General features: G+C 35.9%; 1 protein-coding gene and 1 long non-coding RNA gene across 6 annotated transcripts in view; one reads left to right on the top strand and one right to left on the bottom strand.

The window, feature by feature from the left end:
- Positions 1 to 18,200, top strand: part of LOC121401519 — a 301,118-nt gene that overhangs the window by 197,837 nt on the left and 85,081 nt on the right. The window lies entirely within an intron of this gene.
- sfmbt2.L (Scm like with four mbt domains 2 L homeolog) overlaps positions 10,355 to 18,200 on the bottom strand; it is a 125,782-nt gene continuing 117,936 nt past the window's right edge. For all 3 annotated transcript variants that reach the window (XM_018252749.2, XM_018252750.2, XM_018252748.2), the window contains one exon: positions 10,355 to 18,110. In XM_018252749.2, the coding sequence (XP_018108238.1) occupies positions 17,970 to 18,110 (141 nt within the window). In that variant the 3' untranslated portion in view covers positions 10,355 to 17,969. The remainder of the gene's footprint in view (positions 18,111 to 18,200) is intronic.

Raw genomic sequence — 18,200 nt, 5'->3', positions numbered from 1 at the left:
CCTAGCAGTACAACATCATCCATAAACTCATTGATCTTTTTTTTTTTTTTTTGTAACTTGTGGGGCACATTTATTAACATTTTGGACAGTCAAACTGTGGGCTAATGACTGACATCTGCATGTATTTGGGGTAATTAAGCAACCTGAAACCAATCTAGATCAGATAGTGATCATATTGATTTGCATGCAGGTCAGCTGGCTAGAAAAATACAATTTAGCTATCTACATATGCAACCAGATGTGCCAGATGCCCACAGCCAAATTCTTGATATATAAGGTTATATTAGACCCAGCCTTCCAAATTGGGATTAAATCACACGTGAACCAATTGCTTTTTACTATGTTTTACATTATTCCTTATTAGTAAATCATTCTGCAGCTACTGTATTTTTATGATCTATCATATTTCACAGTTATGATGCACTAATGGTTGAAGAGAAGAAGAGTAGCGCAATACAAAGGATAACATAATGTAACTCAGCTTAACAAAATATATTCAATTAAATCTCTATGTTTTAAAAAAACTGAATTTTTTTTTTAGCTTTTAATATAGTATTTGCATGTTTGGTCTGTCCAATTAATGGGGTCATTCGTTAGCCACTTAACTGTAGTTTGATTGACCTAGTTGATTAGTGCTTAATTAGTAATCATGTACTGAGTAATATACTTTAGTTGGAAATGAGCCATATAAAACAATCAGTGCAGGTGCGACCAAATTAAAGGGGTTGTTCACCTTCCAAACACTTTTTTCCAGTTCAGTTATTTTTAGATTGTTCCCCAGAAATAAAGACTTTTTTTCAATTACTTTCCATCATTTATTTTTCACTGTTTTTTCCAAAATCTAAGTGTAAAGTTGAATGTCCCTATCTCTGGTGTTTGAGTCTGGCAGCTCAGTAATTCAGGTGCAGACTCTGAACTGTTATAATTTTGCAACATTGAGTTGATATATTTCTCAGCAGCATCTCTGGAGTATTAGTAACTATTGTATCAACTCTAACAGCTGACTGTAATAAAACCCAGAGATTCTGCTCAGCAGGAACAAAGATAAGAAATGTATCAACTAAATGTATCCATTTAGAGCAGTTTACTGGGTCGGCGACCCCCCTCCCTGGGCTGCTTCAGAAAATGAAAAAAGACACTTGACACTTCAATATGAGAAAAACGGTCACACATAGAAAATAGAGAGTCGTTGGAAAAAGTAGTTATTTCTGGTGCTCTATCTAAAAACAACTAGTTGTTTGAAGGTGAACCACCCCTTAAAGTTACATAAAAATTAAAATGCAGGCACACCTGTATAACCTCACTGCAAAGTAGAATGATGCCTGTAATGCCTATACCAGGCACTTACTCATAGGCTAATTCACCTCAAGGTAGCTGGAATAAATAGGGCAAAGGAAAAAACCGTGTACAGAATAGATGGTCCATCAAAGAACATTAGAGAACAAAATAATACCAAATAAATTAAAAATCTTATAACCAACATGCACTATTTCACTGTTACAATGTGCACAGAACAAAAACAAAAGGTAACATACCTGTAAATGTCCTGTTTAGGTACACAATGGAATGCAGCCTGTTTAGTTTATTTTGTGACCTATGTAAGAAAAACTTCAAATTTTTCTGCCTTTTCATTTTCGTCATGTCATTCTGTTTATCCTTACTGGAACATAACTTGTAAATGTAACAGGAATGTAAAGAATTCTAATATGCAGCTTCGGAGTTACCTTTTTGGCGCAAATTAATACCATCATATGGTCTCTGATTTCGCCACACCCCCAAAGTTTGCACGTAGGAATAGTGAAAGAAAAAAAAAGAAATAGTTTATACATGCAACTTATTATCTAGAATGCTGTGGACCTGGGTTTTTTTTTTTGATAAGGGGGTCTTTCCATAATTTAGATCTCTATACTTTGTCTGCTGCAAAACGATTTGAACATACAAAACTTGCACAATTATTTAAACATTAAATAATCCCAATTTGCTTCCAATCAGGATTCATTATTTCTTAGTTAAGATTGAGTACAAAGTACTGTTTGATAATTACAGAGAAAAAGGAAATCGTTTAAAATAATGTTTTAATTATTTAATGATAATGAAGCCTATGGGAGATGACCTTCCTGTACTTTTGAGCTTTTCCGGATAACAGATGCCATATCTGTAGAATTAGGATAATGGCACACACCAATTTGTATTGAGCTGCCATCCAGTGGCAAAATGACCTTGTCCATCTGTCAAGTTAACATTTTTGTTCTGCAGTCTGTCTTGTCACCAACCATGTAAGTCAGCCAGGGCATTCACCATTAAATAACATCATTAATAATAATTACAACAGTGACAGGTGGACAAGAGCCATTGGCCTTAGAAGGGCAGTGTAGTAGATAGCTACTTACAGATACATAGTACATAGATGTCTTAAATATAGTCTCTTTTTTATCCTGAGCACCAAAACTCTAGGTACACCATATTTTGTTCCTCAATTAAATACAGAATTCCTGTTTTCTCTTGAGTCTAGAAAGGATTATAGGCCTATCCTGCCAGTGACACAGTCAACTAAAATGTATCTTGTAAGACAACAGAGATTGAGGACTTCTGAAAGGCTCAGTTGTAAAACAAGCGGCAGGCATTATTTTTCAACTGTTTGACCAGGATTTTGTAAAATACACAAAGTTCCCCACTGGACTGGCAAGCGCTTCATCAAAATAAACTGAAAGCATTCAGCTAATCTCTAACACTAGGCAGCACGGCTTCTCTGGCAGCAAGCAGATTGATAATAGAAAAGTAGGACATTGTGTTTTCCTGTAAACAAGTACAGTCAGGATTTAGAATTTAGCAGGTTATTAACAAGCATTTGATCAGGTTATAACACTGAAAATGCCATCACCATTTCTGTTCTTTAAAATGAAAGCAACACTTTTCATCATGATAAAGGGGCAAGTAACAATAGTGGGGTATATGATCTAGAATTCCATTAATTCTGCATGTTTTTTAATCTGAGATATTCACCTTGAGAGTATCAGTATTAATTTGGCATATTATATATGTCAAACCACTCTCTTCAGCATTGACAAGAAAATGCGCAGATGTGCTGAGTTTCCCAGCAGGATCCAATAATGATTTACAAGTGTTATATATTTGCCATTTGAAGAATTAGGAGTATTACATTTTTACTAAAATTCGATCATTCTGTTGTAAATCATAAAGCCATTGCACGGCAGAACTGAAGCCCTCTGGTTTCTATGACCTCAGCAAAATCCAGAGCATTCCTTTTCATTCATTGTGACAGATTAGCAATTAGGTGATCTTCCAGCAATCCCCAACAATTACATCAAATGGATCAACTACAACTGACTCTACATTTGCATAGAGGTTTTATTGCAATGTTAACAGCATATTATCATTTTCTAGCTGGTTCACCTATTAAAACAAATCTGGCATCAGGCACAGGTCTATCCTGTCTTGGCGGTAGATTAACAAACAGTGTTTTTTTCTGATATGGAATTATATTTTTATGTGTTAGGGCTATGGCAGGAGGGGTGTGGTAGGTAAAGACACGTGGACAAATCTCTCAATCTGCATTCTTCATACACTCTAATGGCAAATGCCTGCAAGCTCTGGTGCAATAATCTCTTGGAAGAATGAACTGCCTGGAAATGATTGTTTTGTCCCTGTCTGCTGAACTAGCAATAATTATGGCCAACAAACCGCTTGAGATAAACTCCCATAGCCCTAAAGGTCAAATAAATGTAGATTATCAATCCAGGATTCAGTCACTAACAGCCATAGGTTACTGTATATGGGATCTAATATTACAGACTGATAATTACCCGATTGTTAGTCATCACTAGGGTTGATTTGCTAATATTATAGCAATGGATTCCTAACATGCCCTACGTTATACAACTCCATGTTTGCCACATGGTCTGTCGAATGGGCAAGATTAACTCTGTACTCATAGACCGAAAAATGATGTGGGTCGCTGTTCATGTATTACTGTTGTTAGAAAGGACAGCCATTAATGTTTTGTCATGAAGTGGACATAGGCTTCAAACGTATAGAAAAAAGGGGGGTTGTGGTTCCAATCCTAAGGCTAAATTATAATATATTTGAGTAAAATGGAAGTGCTACTGACCTGGCCAATTAATCAATGCACATTCCCTGGTCCCCATCTAAGTAATTCAATAAATATGCAAGTTCATGTATTTTAAAAAAAAAAAACATTTTTTTTGTTACAAAGTTATGATCATAAAATTGATAAGCCACTATACCACTTCAAGGTAAACCCCACACGGTGGTCCCTAACTTGTTTACCTCTGGTCATAGTATAAAAGGTCTTTTATCTCTTTGCTTAATAGCATTACTTGGAGTAAATGTCTCCTGAACCTTGGTTTTACATGCCCTTGCATATTTATTGAATTACTTGGACAGGAGACCAGGGAATGTGCATTGATTAATTGGCCAAGTCAGTAGCACTTCCATTGTACTTAAATATATTATAATTTAGCCTTAGGAGTGCACCCACAACCCCCCTTTTTTGTATTCAAACGTATATACTACACATTTGCATTTCTTTCCAAACTCTAGTTAGAATGCTGGGTCAGTTCTAATATCATCCTTTAAACTTTGCCTTTCTTTATACTTTCACTGGACAAAATGTTATATTACCGGTATTTGATTATAAATCAAGTCTGTTTTTTCTGAAGTCCTACAAGTGCAATGTTTGCCAGGCTCCATTGTAACAGGTTCAAAGTTTTCCTTTTTTTGATCTGTTGCATTTCCCAATCGACTGTACCATAGCCCATGTCCTTTAATTGCAGATGTATTGTTTTTTTGTTTTTTCTATACATCTGTGTAAATCTACCGTGAAAGGCTATAAAGGTCATCTCATTAATATCAGATTTATGCAAAAAAAAAAGCATGTTTTCTTTTAAATTGCTTTCTATTGATTGTGCTAGCATACATGACTTTGTCTACTTCCCATTCTTCTCTTGTTGAATGGTACCATTTATGGCTGAATAGTTTTTTTTAAACAATTACAATAATAATTTTTTTATTAAATATTACAATTTTAATAATTTAAAAATGTTGTCTTTTTTCCGTCTTCATTTAGATTCCAGCCTGAAATACTTATGTTGAACAGAATGGTATAAATCATATAAAATGTTAGTTATAGCTTTTACAAACATTTGAATCTCTAGGTTTTTAGGTTCTCTTTGGGAGTATTTTGCTGGTTTGAAAATAACAACTAGGGCCTCCCTTGCTGTGAATGCTTTAGTCCATAAGAGCAGTGCAAAGTGTGGGGCATACGAGCTGTAACTAGCATAAGCAATAACTATGAATTTTGTACACAATGACAAAAAGTCATGTTTTTTCCATTTAACACCACAGATTCATTAAAAAAAACCCCTAATCTCAGTACTTTTTTTAAATGCAAGAGTAAAGCCTAAAATGACACCATTATCTTACACCACCGCAGACTTTCTGAACCGATTGAAATCAATGGGAAAAATTTAGGCTGCAGAACTTTATGGCATAAAAAGTGATATAAAATGATGTTGAAAAACCATTGGGGTTTAATAGATGGTTTTGGCTACACAAGACACAATTCATTGCAGGGAAATGATGCCACCCCTTACCCATTGTTAACCAGTCCATGTTCTGAATAGTCCCCCCCATTGAAGAAATGTAGAAAAGTGCAATTGGGTTGGCAGTTTCCAGCTCCTTGATGCTCATCCCCAAGCAGGAGACTGTGCTAATGCACTTGCTCTTTTCTATACACCTCTATACGCATTCCCTTAATATATCAATCAATTAAAATGAATTTAAATCAATGTTTTTACATTACAGAAATAGGAAATTGTTATATTATCCCTTTGATGCAACCTCAACACACGCTAGAAAAAAAATGCTGTTGCTTAAATTCCAGCAGTGTCAAGTAGCATCTGTCAAGTTCAGCTGTAAAAATAAAAAGCCCAGGGAAATGTGTTTTTAAATGCACAATAATTGCATGCTGTCTGTGTCTGAGAGGATCTGGAGATTAAACTGCACAAACTCGGCGTCATGCTGTTCAGAACAAGTAGCAGAAGAAAAAAATGGGCAACAATTATTAATCAAGGGACTGAGGGTTTTTTTTGCCTTTATCCTTGGAGAAAAGGACAGCTCAGCTTTCTTCTGTTTTGTTCTTCTATGTCTTTTTTTTAAATTTATTTAACAAGTGGTAGCTTAAAAATTCTCATTTAAAAACTGGTTTTTTTTTTAGACAAAACAGTTTGTTTGGTTTTTAAAGCTAATTATCAAAGAAATGTTGCTGCCCCTCAGAAATAGCTTTCAGATAACCGAGTAGAACACTGTGTGCTCAGAGAAGATACAAAGAAAGGAAATTGGTGCTTAATGTGCCAAGATACTCATGGGGAACAACATCTAGCAAGAAACAGCTTATGAATTGTGGTTAGCACACGCATGAAATAGTTTCCCTTCAGCACAGGTTTTTTTTTCTTAATTTGCTCATTTGTACTGGAGATTGATGCCATTTTCCAAGTAAAGATACATGCACTGACACTGAATTCTCATTGTTTTTTTAATGCTGATAGTACACATTTGGGGGAGTGTAGAACTTTAGCCATCAAAAAAGGAGCAGGCACTCTTATATCCCATGGCAGGCAAAGTAAAGTAAGTGCAGGTTTTATTTCAGGCAAGAAGTGAACAAACACACAGCCTTATGCGTTTCGTGCACACAGGCACTTCATCATAGGATGTGTGTTTGTTGCCTGAAATAAAATCTGCAGTTCCTTACTGTCATTGGAATATGTGAGTGCCTGCTGCTTTTTCAGTTTTTAAATACCTCCACCTTGTGCGCACCCAGACCCCACGTGTAGACTGGTTATTTTGGCTATGAACCAGTAACGTCTTTTTTTCAATAGGGTGTAGAACTTCCACAATAAGCAGCAGAGCCGAGCACCTTTAAATGTATTCTAAAATTGTTAGTTTAGGAATTTACCATCAATGAAACCTTAGCTAAATGAAAAAGTGAAATGCTGGGGAAGGGGGACTGTGAGATATCTAATGTAATGTAATGAATGGGGTGCCAAGCTTTTTTTATATAGCTGCACCTGTATCACCTAACCAAAAGCACAATGGGAATGGGGCTAGGACTGGGTTAGATGTGCACAGTTAACATGGAACCCTCAACTCAAAGAACTTTTTCTTTTTAATATATAGTAAGTTTTGGAGTATGATTGTTCTACTTTTTCTACATTGGTGGGTTTGTAAGCTAAAGCAAGGTGTCCATGTCTTGTCGGGAGGGACTCTGTGATAATCCATTCTAATTCTGCTATATGAGATGCCAACCTTATGCTTGGACCTTCTATATTTCATATGGCATTTAATTAAATGACCGCAAGTTGTATAGACGCTCAAAGTTAATTTTGTGGGAGATATTTTTCCGGTGGTGCGTATCTACTAAAGCCAGAGAGGAAAGTTAAAACCCTTGTTAGGAATTAAAAAGTGGTCTCAAACCCTCAAAGGCATCAGGGCTAAAGACAACAGTGGCTTCTCTTTAAATCAATCTGGAACTGTACCATACTGCTGTGTGTACTATTTACCAGCTACACAGGCGCTACCACATTTGTCTTCTGCACCAACAACTGTTAAGCTATGTCTACAGTGTATTTGCTCAGATATTCGCTCTTAACAGGATTTCGTATAACGTCTTTACACAGCGTGCAAAATCTTAATTGTGACGAGCGAAATCGTTCTGATTCTTGCTGCAGACTGAATGACAGGGCAGCAGGAATATATTAATGTTTCATGCATGGTTTGACAGAACAAAATGTGCTTTAATCATATGGAACCAATGCGCCAAGCGATATTTCAGTGTATTTGCCCTGTTAATAGTTTAACTTAATCTGATTTTCCTCAGGGTCACAGACCTTTTCAATGTAGGTAATTTTCAGAAAGAAATATATAGTTAGCATACTGTTGAGTCAACACAGACCTTCTTGGTTACTAGGCAACCCTGGTACTTAGATTTAACACTGCATAATTCTGCAAATCTGTCACTCCGACTGTGAAGCCTGGAGATCTCTGGGAGAGTTTTGCATTCCTTGGGGTTTCTTTTTATGCATTAGGAAAACAGAACAAATTATAAACGAACATTTTATCCTCCTAATTCTAACATATTTTTAAATTAAAAAGGCTCCTCATAAAAAAACACAGCAATAAAAAGGGGGTTGTGCATTCCTATGAATGGCTTAGCAGCAACTATAGTGGCACATTTATTTATTTTGTTTTGGTGCATATACCTCGCTCTCTCTTTTCGCAGCTCACAATGTCATGGTTTATAAGTGTATGTAACAGACACTTCTGGGGGACGATTGAACTTTAATATTAACCCTCAATCTACCATTTTTATACTTTTTTTTTAATGTATAAGAACTTTACATGCAGTGTAAAATATATGTTTATACATGTCAGTCAAAAGCAAGAATATACTGTATTTCATTGATGTGTGAACATTTGTGTAATATTTATACGGGAGTGTAATTGTAAGCACATCTGGGGCAGGGAATGGTGTGTATAACTGGAGTCTCTTTTCTATGTGTCAGCATGATATAAATAAAGCATAAAACTAGTAATAATGAAACAGTTTACCTTCAAATAGACTCTCCTACCTCTTGTACTCGGCAAACATTCCTATTCTGCATATACAGGTTTCTGAAATGCTTTGTGATCTATAGATGGACTGGTGGACTGTGTTTAAAGTCTGTCTGCCTTTGGTAGTCAAGTCAGTGCCTGAGGTCTGTGACGTGCAAACCATGGATTGACTGGAATACAAATGTGTCATACTACCTGATCTCTAGTGTCCTAAACATCTTGTCCTCTGCATCTATTCCTACCACACATTCACACAGCACATACCTACACCATATAACCTCTATTTACCCCTTCTCCACAATAACATGATAGGAGAAATCACCTTGGAGTAGCAACTATTCAGTGATTTGAAATACCCATAAATATAATGTATTATACCCAGGCATGCACTGAATCCAATATTCGGGTTTAAGCCAGGATTCAACCGATTCCTCGTGGCTGGCCAAACCAAATCTGAATGCATATGCAAATTAGGATTCATATTGGGTTCGCTATTCAGCGGAATCTTTCACAAAGGATTCCGGGTTCGGCCAAATCCCAAAATAGTGGGTTCAGAGCATCCCTATTTATACCTTATGTATTGGATTGACACCTGAGCACTCTTCGGTAAAAATTACAATTCTAGTCCTTTCAGCAGTAGTAATAAAGCGAAAAAAATAAAATCCCATTTTTACTTTCTTTAATGAAAAATAAAATCTCCAATACACTTTAATTAAAAAATATGTACCGTTTTTATAACAAACCTGACTATATGCAGTGAAATTCCCCTTTCTTTTCACTTGCTCTAACAGCTGCAGATAGGAAGCTTCCGACGTCCCTCACTGCTCTGCAGGGAAACTTTCAAACGGCAGACGGGGAGACTCCCCACCTTACTTCCCATAACTCAAGCAGCTTAGTTTGTTTCCCTGTAGAGCAGCCTGCGACTGTGTAAAGATTTGTATCCGCAGACCCAGTGCAGTCTCGCTATATTGGCTTATATGGCAGAAATTATTTGACTTGTGCTGTTTTGATCATTTATGATGACCCCTAAGCTCAACTGAAGCCCAGACCACACTGAGCATGTGCGTGGTCTTGCAAAGATGTTTAACATAGTTACAAGATAACAGCCCCCTGTGGCCAACTTTGAAAACATAAATCATTTGTTTAATTAGGCTTCTGATGCAGTAAGTTCATATTTATGTTTAGTATACAAAATACAGCATTTTTACCATTATTCTATTTTAGACTTTAGTTCCCCTTTAAGGGGTGCCATGGAAGCACGCTGCCTATACCAAAAATGGGGAAGAAAATATTTCAATTGCATATAAATGCACGTAATTTTAATGAACACTGCTACTGAAGAGTAAGTTCTTTGTATTTAGTGATTTCTAGAGTATAAAATAGTCACGGTACTATCAACTAATCAATAAAGCAAAAATATTATCGTTTTTCAACTTTGGTCTTGTATCCAAGTTGTATGAATGTGTTAACTGCAAAAACGGCAAACCATTGCTTATGAATGAATGAATGAACGGTATATATCTCCCAAGCCTAAAGTCTTAAGAATGCTAAAATCCTTTGGAGGTTAAACTCATTGTCATCTTGGCCTCCAAGATACTTAAGCATTTAAATCATATTAAGATGATGTGGTATATTCACATATATAAATAGTAAATACAATTAAGATATATGTAAGAAAATGTAAGAAATAACAGAGCCGATCCAGTTCATTAATGTCAATTTATTAACATGAAGCTTTACAATTCTTAAGTAGAAAAGGATTTTTAATACAAATAAAATAAAACTCTTGAATATAGACTTTTACTTATTTACATCAAACTTATATATACAGAATGCAATCTTACAGGAAAGAAGCATACCCAAAAGAATAAAAACCATTTTCCTTACACCCAGGTTTGCATATTTCATGAAAGAGGACTGTCAATTTATATGCTAATAAAATTTACATTTTGAAACAAGTACTTTGATGCACACATTTTAACATGCTAGGGATGACTAGCAGTACATACAACTAAAATGCTCTTCCACCTTGAGCTGCCTTAGGAAATGATGCCTATTCCTCCCCTTGGTCTTTAAACACAATGACAATTAAGAGGTCACCAGGTTGATCAGAATGACTTGACCTACTGTATTTTGGTCTACAGGGAATCAGGGAAGTGTGATATCTCAGAATCACAGGGACTAGTGGTAGTCAAATTGATAGAACAATGTCTCTTGTGGTATGTTCTCCTATGAGTCAATACCAGAGACAAAAATGGGATTTATCTTCCAGTAGAGCATTTGTTGTCCTCCCTGTTGGCATGAAGTAGATTTGAGAAGTCCGTAAATGTTGCAAGTAATTCTCACTCAATGTAACTGTTGTTTCTTTTATTCAACTTGACAATGAAAATGGTATTTCTTGATCATCTTCCCCAGTAAAATGAACAATATAATATTGTAGGGGAATTGGCAGCTCAGCTAAGGGAAGGACTGGGAGAAGCACAAATAAGTCTCCCAATGTTTCTGGAGCAACAGTCAACTGAACATAGAGAACAATAACATGGCATCCTTTTAAAAATGATTGACTGAACAAAGCAATTAAAAAAAAAATCAGTGGAAAGGAAAGGGACATGGGGTAATTTTAGGAGGCTAAAAGGCGATACTAAAACATACTAAAAATTCTACTGCACTGTACGAAATCATGAAAGTGAAGTAATGTGGTGGTATCACAGATGAAGTAAATTCAAGAATATACTATGATACATATTATTGGTTTACAAACGAATTCTTACATTTTTGCAAAGAGCGAAGGCAAGACTCCTCTCACTTATTTGTATCCACCTCATGTCTCTTGGTCAGCTTCATGGAACCCTGGTCAGAATAACCTCGTTGATATTTTTTCTCTGAGAGTTCAGTTCATATCACAGGGAATGACTACATAATAAAACATTTTGGGGAAAATGGATTCAAATGCATTATAGAAAGTATTTGTTCTGTCTCTATTTTAGTCTCTTGGAGCAATTCATTCACACCAAGGGCTTTGATGTTGATCCCTTCCTAGACGCTGTATTAATTGGCTGCAAATAAAACTACAGTTGAAAAAGCCACTTGTTTCTTCCAAATGTTTTTCACCTTTTTTATTAAGTTTTTGAGGAAGTGATGTAAAGATCAAGCCAAAGATCAAGTACATAGAGTTACTGGACTTGGATCTGCAATGCTTCAGTCACAGTCAGTCACCTGTGAGAATTACTCTAAAAGGTAATATGTGAAAATGTACTGTTATGCTATAAACTGTAACACCACTGAATGTGAAAACATTAGTAACTTCTAGTTAGGGCACCCAGTTAGAGAAAACCAGTGGTTGGTTATTTATAATTTTACTGGGCCAGTCTAATCTTACATCAATCAACTGATTGTAATTCTTCCCAAAGCAACATGAGCCGCATTTGTAAGCTGCTCATGGAAAACTATCCAGGGGTAACCTCACATTAAATATGATATGGACACGCTTCCCACATATCATAGGCCTCTTTAGCTTCTTAATCTGAAATATGTGTTGTACAGGGGACAGGCCAGGACTATAAATCTGGCAGTTGTGCTGCATGTCAGAGACTCTGGTGCTTTCCACAAACTGATTTTCAGAACAACATAGTTGCCAACATGTACAAATAATTCCAAGGATACTTTATAACCTGCTTATTAAATTATGTAAATGGCTTATTTAAAAGGAATGTATATTCTTTCAAGCGACCCAAATGCCATATTTTATACCATTTCAGACCATGCATAAGCCATTAATGTCAATTGGAAAATTCAAGCAGCAGTCAAAATTACAGTCAACTACAATCACATTTTGATCCCCCCTTTTTTTGGAAGCAATGCCTGATAATTAGATGGCTATGCAGTGTGTATTTGATCACCGTATTAACCTACTTATTTGCAGTTGGTCCATTTTATAACCAGAGCCATGAAATACTTTGAGACAAGTATATTCATAAAAAAATAAAAACTGCATAACCCCATGTCTCTAAATGTGCATGTCTGTTTTAACCATATAAGTGCCACATCATAAAACCTACAAGAACTTCAAGCCAACACCATTGAGTCGGTTTCCAGGTTTTATCGAACCTTAAGGGAAAGAAATATTTGGTGCTCACTGCAGCTAGCATTTAAAGGGTTAAAGGCAGATTGTTCTAAAGGTTAAAGTCATATATGTTTTTAGTTCATGCAAATAACTTTGGCATGTTTATAGCAGGACAGTAAAAAAAAGAACAACGTATTGGTGGTAATGCAGCATAGTAGTAAGGTTCAAATTTGGCAATGGCGGAAAGCATCTTTTATACCACTAATTACAGAATTAAGAATGTGGCCAAGATCTGATATTAATGGCATGATATTATAATTGAATATTTAAATATTCATTTTGAGTTGTTAATGATTTCTACAGCTCATGCTCAAGTAGACTTGTTCATCTGAACTACTTCTTACCATTTCCAAGAATGTATCATTTCAAAAATGGAAATTCTAATGGCAGTCAAAGGGAGAATTCCTTTCTGACACCAAAATGATAATCAGATTACTCCCTGCACTGATTCCTACTGATTGTTTAACAAATCCTTATAATGCTATATGTCCTTATTTCAAAAGGTATTGATAATGGAAATAGTTATTCCTTGAATGTCTCATTCCCTTATGTATCATTAAATCCTCATTGGCTACTAACTGTTTAGTGAAATCCATTTTGTATCACTATTGGATCAGCTGGTGTAATTACAATAATTGATTTGTGGATGTTGCCTCTGGTACAGTTTTACATTTTCTTTTTCAATTAATTATATCAAACCTCGTCCCCACATTTTGCTGGACTGTTCCTTTATCTGTTTAAGTTGCATAAGGCACACATTGCCCACAGCATTCCTAATCTGATATACTAGTGCACATATATACAGCACACGCTGACTTCACTGTAGGCAAAGCATATTAATATTGATTCTCTTTTATAAGGGAGTTCCAGTTACAGTACTAATAAGACTACAACCAGTGCTCTGGTGAGAATATATTGAAAAGTTCAATGATTTTCTTTTCTAGGAACCAATAGGCATAACATTATTCTTAATATGTTTACAACTGCAATCGTATAAAATATGCATGCATTGGAGCTATCTAGTAATCAGTGAAGATTTACACTGCGTACCTATAGTCTCCTCCACTATGTGCTGCATGTAGATTTTTTAAATATTTGGTTACTATTTTCGGAGACAAACAAAAGTGATTAGTAAATATAGTCTCGGCAGTCAGCAGAAAGCTACACTCCATTGTTGGATATCAGACCTACTCCCACCACTTGAAATGATTTTTATTATGCTTGATTTTGTTGGAAGCCACTCTGAAAAGAGAGCCCCAAGTCACAACTTTCTTTGGTACTTGGACAAAATATGTACAAACATAACCTCCCACACGTTAACAGGAAATTTCTTATGTCTTTCAGTTTACTACTTGGTATATAGGAACTAGCAGAGAGAAACCCCTTAAGAACAAGAACTGAAACATATGAGAATATTTACAACTGCCTGGATGGCCCTTTATCTGTTATGATTCTGAGCAGGAAAAGGTGTACCCCTAGAGGAGATAAAATGTAATTGTTATTGAATAGGGTATTCTGATGAGTACTTTTTTGGAAAAACTGTGTGTGTGTGTGTGTGTAGGCCTGCCTCCATCTAAATTTGTAACCCTATTTATGTAATGACCTGTTACATTCAATTTTGTATGTTTCTATTACAAGCAAATAAAGACATTTATAATTAAAAAAATTGGTTTCAGTAGTTTGAGGTGGCAATCATAATATAGTAGAAGAGATTATATTTTGACTGGTTTTATCAAGTTTAAGGGCATTACTTACAGAGGAAGCAGAACCTGTGGCTCTAGAGGGGCCCAGGAGGTAAAAAGGGCCCTATGAAGCCCTGAGAAATTTCACCATATATTGGTAAAGCAGGGGGCCCTAAAATTAATTTGCTGTGGGGCCCAGTAACATCTAGTTATGCCACTGGTCAAGCTGATGTGCCTGCTCAATTATAGGTACTAAACATTACTACTTTACAACTACTTTTTGCAATACTTGCAGATTCAGAAGAGGTTGCAGATGCAGCTTCAGGAGATTTCTGTACTCAACAGGATGGTATATCTTTTACTGTCACAGATATTAAGCAATGGAGGCTTACTTATAGCATGCAATTTATTTATTTTAATTTGACTATATACATCAGTAAACAATAAAGAACCCTTTGCCCTTAACAAGACAAAACAATAACACTACTTCCTGCTTCCTTTATTTTACCTTAAAGCAAAGAAATAAGACTGTACGATAAGCCTTGGATAATGATTTTTAAGTAGCTGTCATATGCATATATGCATGAGGAATTTGTGTATACTTTACTGTTTTTAGACTGAATGATTGTCCACCAAGTCTCTTGAATATAAAGTATGAATTCTATTACCCTATTATAACCTTTCAAGCTAATTAAATATGAGCTGACATTTGTATGCATTTTAACAAATATATCCGAGCTGGATTAACAAAACACTTTTTTTTTTGTCTGCTGGAAAGAAGATATTAATGATTTGCAATATGTGCTTTCATATCATCTAAACAAAGTTAGGAGACAAAATCTATTTTTGACCTTTCTCTAGAAATAGGGTAAGTATAGACTATGCAGCTGAGCATTGTACTCATTTTAACACTACATTTTCTACAAGCCTGCTGCATGGAACAGATTAGAGCAGATGTGTCTAACAATGGGCTTCCAGTGTTCCTTTCTAAATTCTAGTGGTTCTACATTTGGCACATACACTTACCCAGTGACTGCAAAACCTCTGCCATATGGGAGATCTCTAAACCATGTTATGCTGGTTTATCTGAGAGCTGCTGTTAAGTGCACATCCTTTTCACAATAACAACCGCTCTTGAGTTTAACCTGTCCCATTCTGCTTTGTGCACATCCAGATTTAGTTTTGAACTGGCTGAATACACCACAGACACTGTTGAAGTCACACCTGCACTCTTGGTCTAGAGGAAGTTACATCAAATATTAAAAATAAAAAACAAATGTTGTTTCCACTTGACTTTTTAGAGAAAACAGTATAAATACACCAACAATAGCCATTAACTAATCAAAGAGTCACACTGTTCCTAGATCCAGGGGAAGGTGGGAAAACAAATGCACCGGAGTAGTACCAGTAACATGACTAGTTTAATCAGTAGCTTTTCTCAAGGAACTGTTCCTTCCATGCCTTCTGATGGTAAAAGAGTTTTTGCTTAGGTGAGTTGTTTAATAAAGTTTATTTTTCACAGGAACACCACTTGTATAAAAAAATATACAGAGCATTTTCCTGAGACTCAAGTCAATTTCTGTACATTACTAAAGGTGGTGATTGATACTATAACATGCACAGGTGCTTGCTGCATTCATTGACAGAACAGGAACAGAAAAAAGCTGAATATACTTCTCAACATAGAAGTAATTGGGCAAAAGCAAGGATTTTAGCTGAAAGCAGATTTTTAACTAAGGATATTTGTTTCAATATATGCATGGAAATGATGGATGCTGCCGTGACGCAATATACAATGCACATTTAATTTAGTAAACTTAATTTCTCAAGACATATCTGGTAATCAGAAATAAACGGTATTAAGTGGGTGATTTATCAATGTTCTGATTCACAACAAAAACTCACAAATTCAAGTTATCTATTCAAAAACTCTAATGTTTAGTATTTATTAAGTGCAAAAAACTGGTCGAGTTCATGTAGAAGTCAATGGGAGTTGCTTTAGGCAACTGCTGTGTTTTGCATTCCAATCCCAATAATTCGGAAGCACAGTGAGATACCTTGCATGTGAATTTATCATTTGAAAATGCAAGTGAAAATCCCTGGTTCCGTGTGACCGGCCACGCCTGATTATCGCTTGTACCTTACATTTTTACAGCAGTGATCTCCCATTGCATTGTAATGAAAAGCTGTTCGTTCCATTTTAACTATGAAAGTTGCAGAGATACGGAGTGACATAACAGTATTGTATAATAGGAAAGGATACGGCCAAAGGCAGAATAACTGCAATGTGTATTTGTTGACATAACATGTTTTGGGTATAACAATCCTTTATCAATACAATATTGAAGTTGCACATAAATTTGGACGGGACATGGAAAGGTGGCCTTGCTGAAAGGTAATTGTTGTGTATGAGATAGTTATTGTTGGAGTGACATAAGTGACATTGACTGAGAAGACCAATGTATTTGTATCCAATTTTATAATCTAAAAAAATCTGCCTTACTTGCCCTTAAAAATAGCTCTGACAGACGGTCCATCAAGACTATAAACCTTGAGTGTCCAAAGAAGGTTCAGACCTTAACAGTATCATTTGTTGGGAATTTTTGTCATACATTCTGATTTATATATCATTATATATCTCTGCAAAAAAACAACATAAATTGCCTTAGCTATAAGAAAAAAAAGTGTAGAATCTTTCCTCTCACCAGTGTATTTAGCTAATTGCCTTTTCCGCCCATCAGCGAGTGATTTGTGGCATGAGAAGGCTAAAGTGGACTTGCCTATCTCAGTTCTACAATAAGCTTTCTATTCTCTTTGTGATGGCTTTCAGTGTGATCTTTTCATGCTAATGATGAGTATCACAAGTAACTTATTATTACATTATTATAAAATTGTCAGCATTTGATTTAAAGCATGCCTAGAGTTACTGTGGATTTGCTATGAAACCGGATGCCTAGATCTTTGCTCCTTCATTATCTTGTGTGAGTAACCACAGGCTACTGCAGGAATGAAATGACAAAGTATGCATTCGAACAAGTCAGGTCCATAAAACAGTGCATTACACAGCATTACCCACTGGGCCAATGTGCTGAAGAGCATCGCTTTGCTGTCTATTGTTAGAAAATGTCAAGAAGCAACAGTAGAAAATGTGCTAATCGTTGAGATCAAAGCTTTCATGTAAGCCACGGATCACAGTAAAAACAACCACACGCTTTCAATATGAAAGAAGAATACAAGATTTGCAAATATATCAGACGTGCTGAACTTTGCCTTTACACCAGATATCAGACAAACAAAAGGCCTGATACGCCTGTTTTTCTTTGTAAGAAACTTCTTATGGATTTTTATCTCTCCAACTCAAGACCATGATAACAAACATCGACAGACTAGTGCTTTATGTGCATGTGCTCTACAGATATGGAAATACAATTGCGTAGATAAAGCTACCAGTGCTTTAGCATTTTAACAAAACACCTTTACAATATAAATTAGGCACATCAAGACAAGCAGAATGTTCAGTTGGCATACTGTGCGTAGAATGCAACCTTGACTCTCTCTATTTGATGGCATAATTTAATGGCTGGGCCCAGTTTCAGTTCCATACATTCCTGCACTGTGGCGAGTGTAAGCAGCAAAAGAGCTTGGCCATCAATATCCTGGAAAATAAACAGAGGATTAGCATGTTTTGCCAAATATTTACCTACAATGTTTTTTTAGGGCAGAGACAGACAAGAAGATTCGGAGAG

The sequence above is a fragment of the Xenopus laevis genome, chromosome 3L (assembly GCF_017654675.1).
Source record: "Xenopus laevis strain J_2021 chromosome 3L, Xenopus_laevis_v10.1, whole genome shotgun sequence".
NCBI lineage: Eukaryota > Metazoa > Chordata > Amphibia > Anura > Pipidae > Xenopus > Xenopus laevis.
This window is presented reverse-complemented; position numbering and strand designations above follow the sequence as displayed.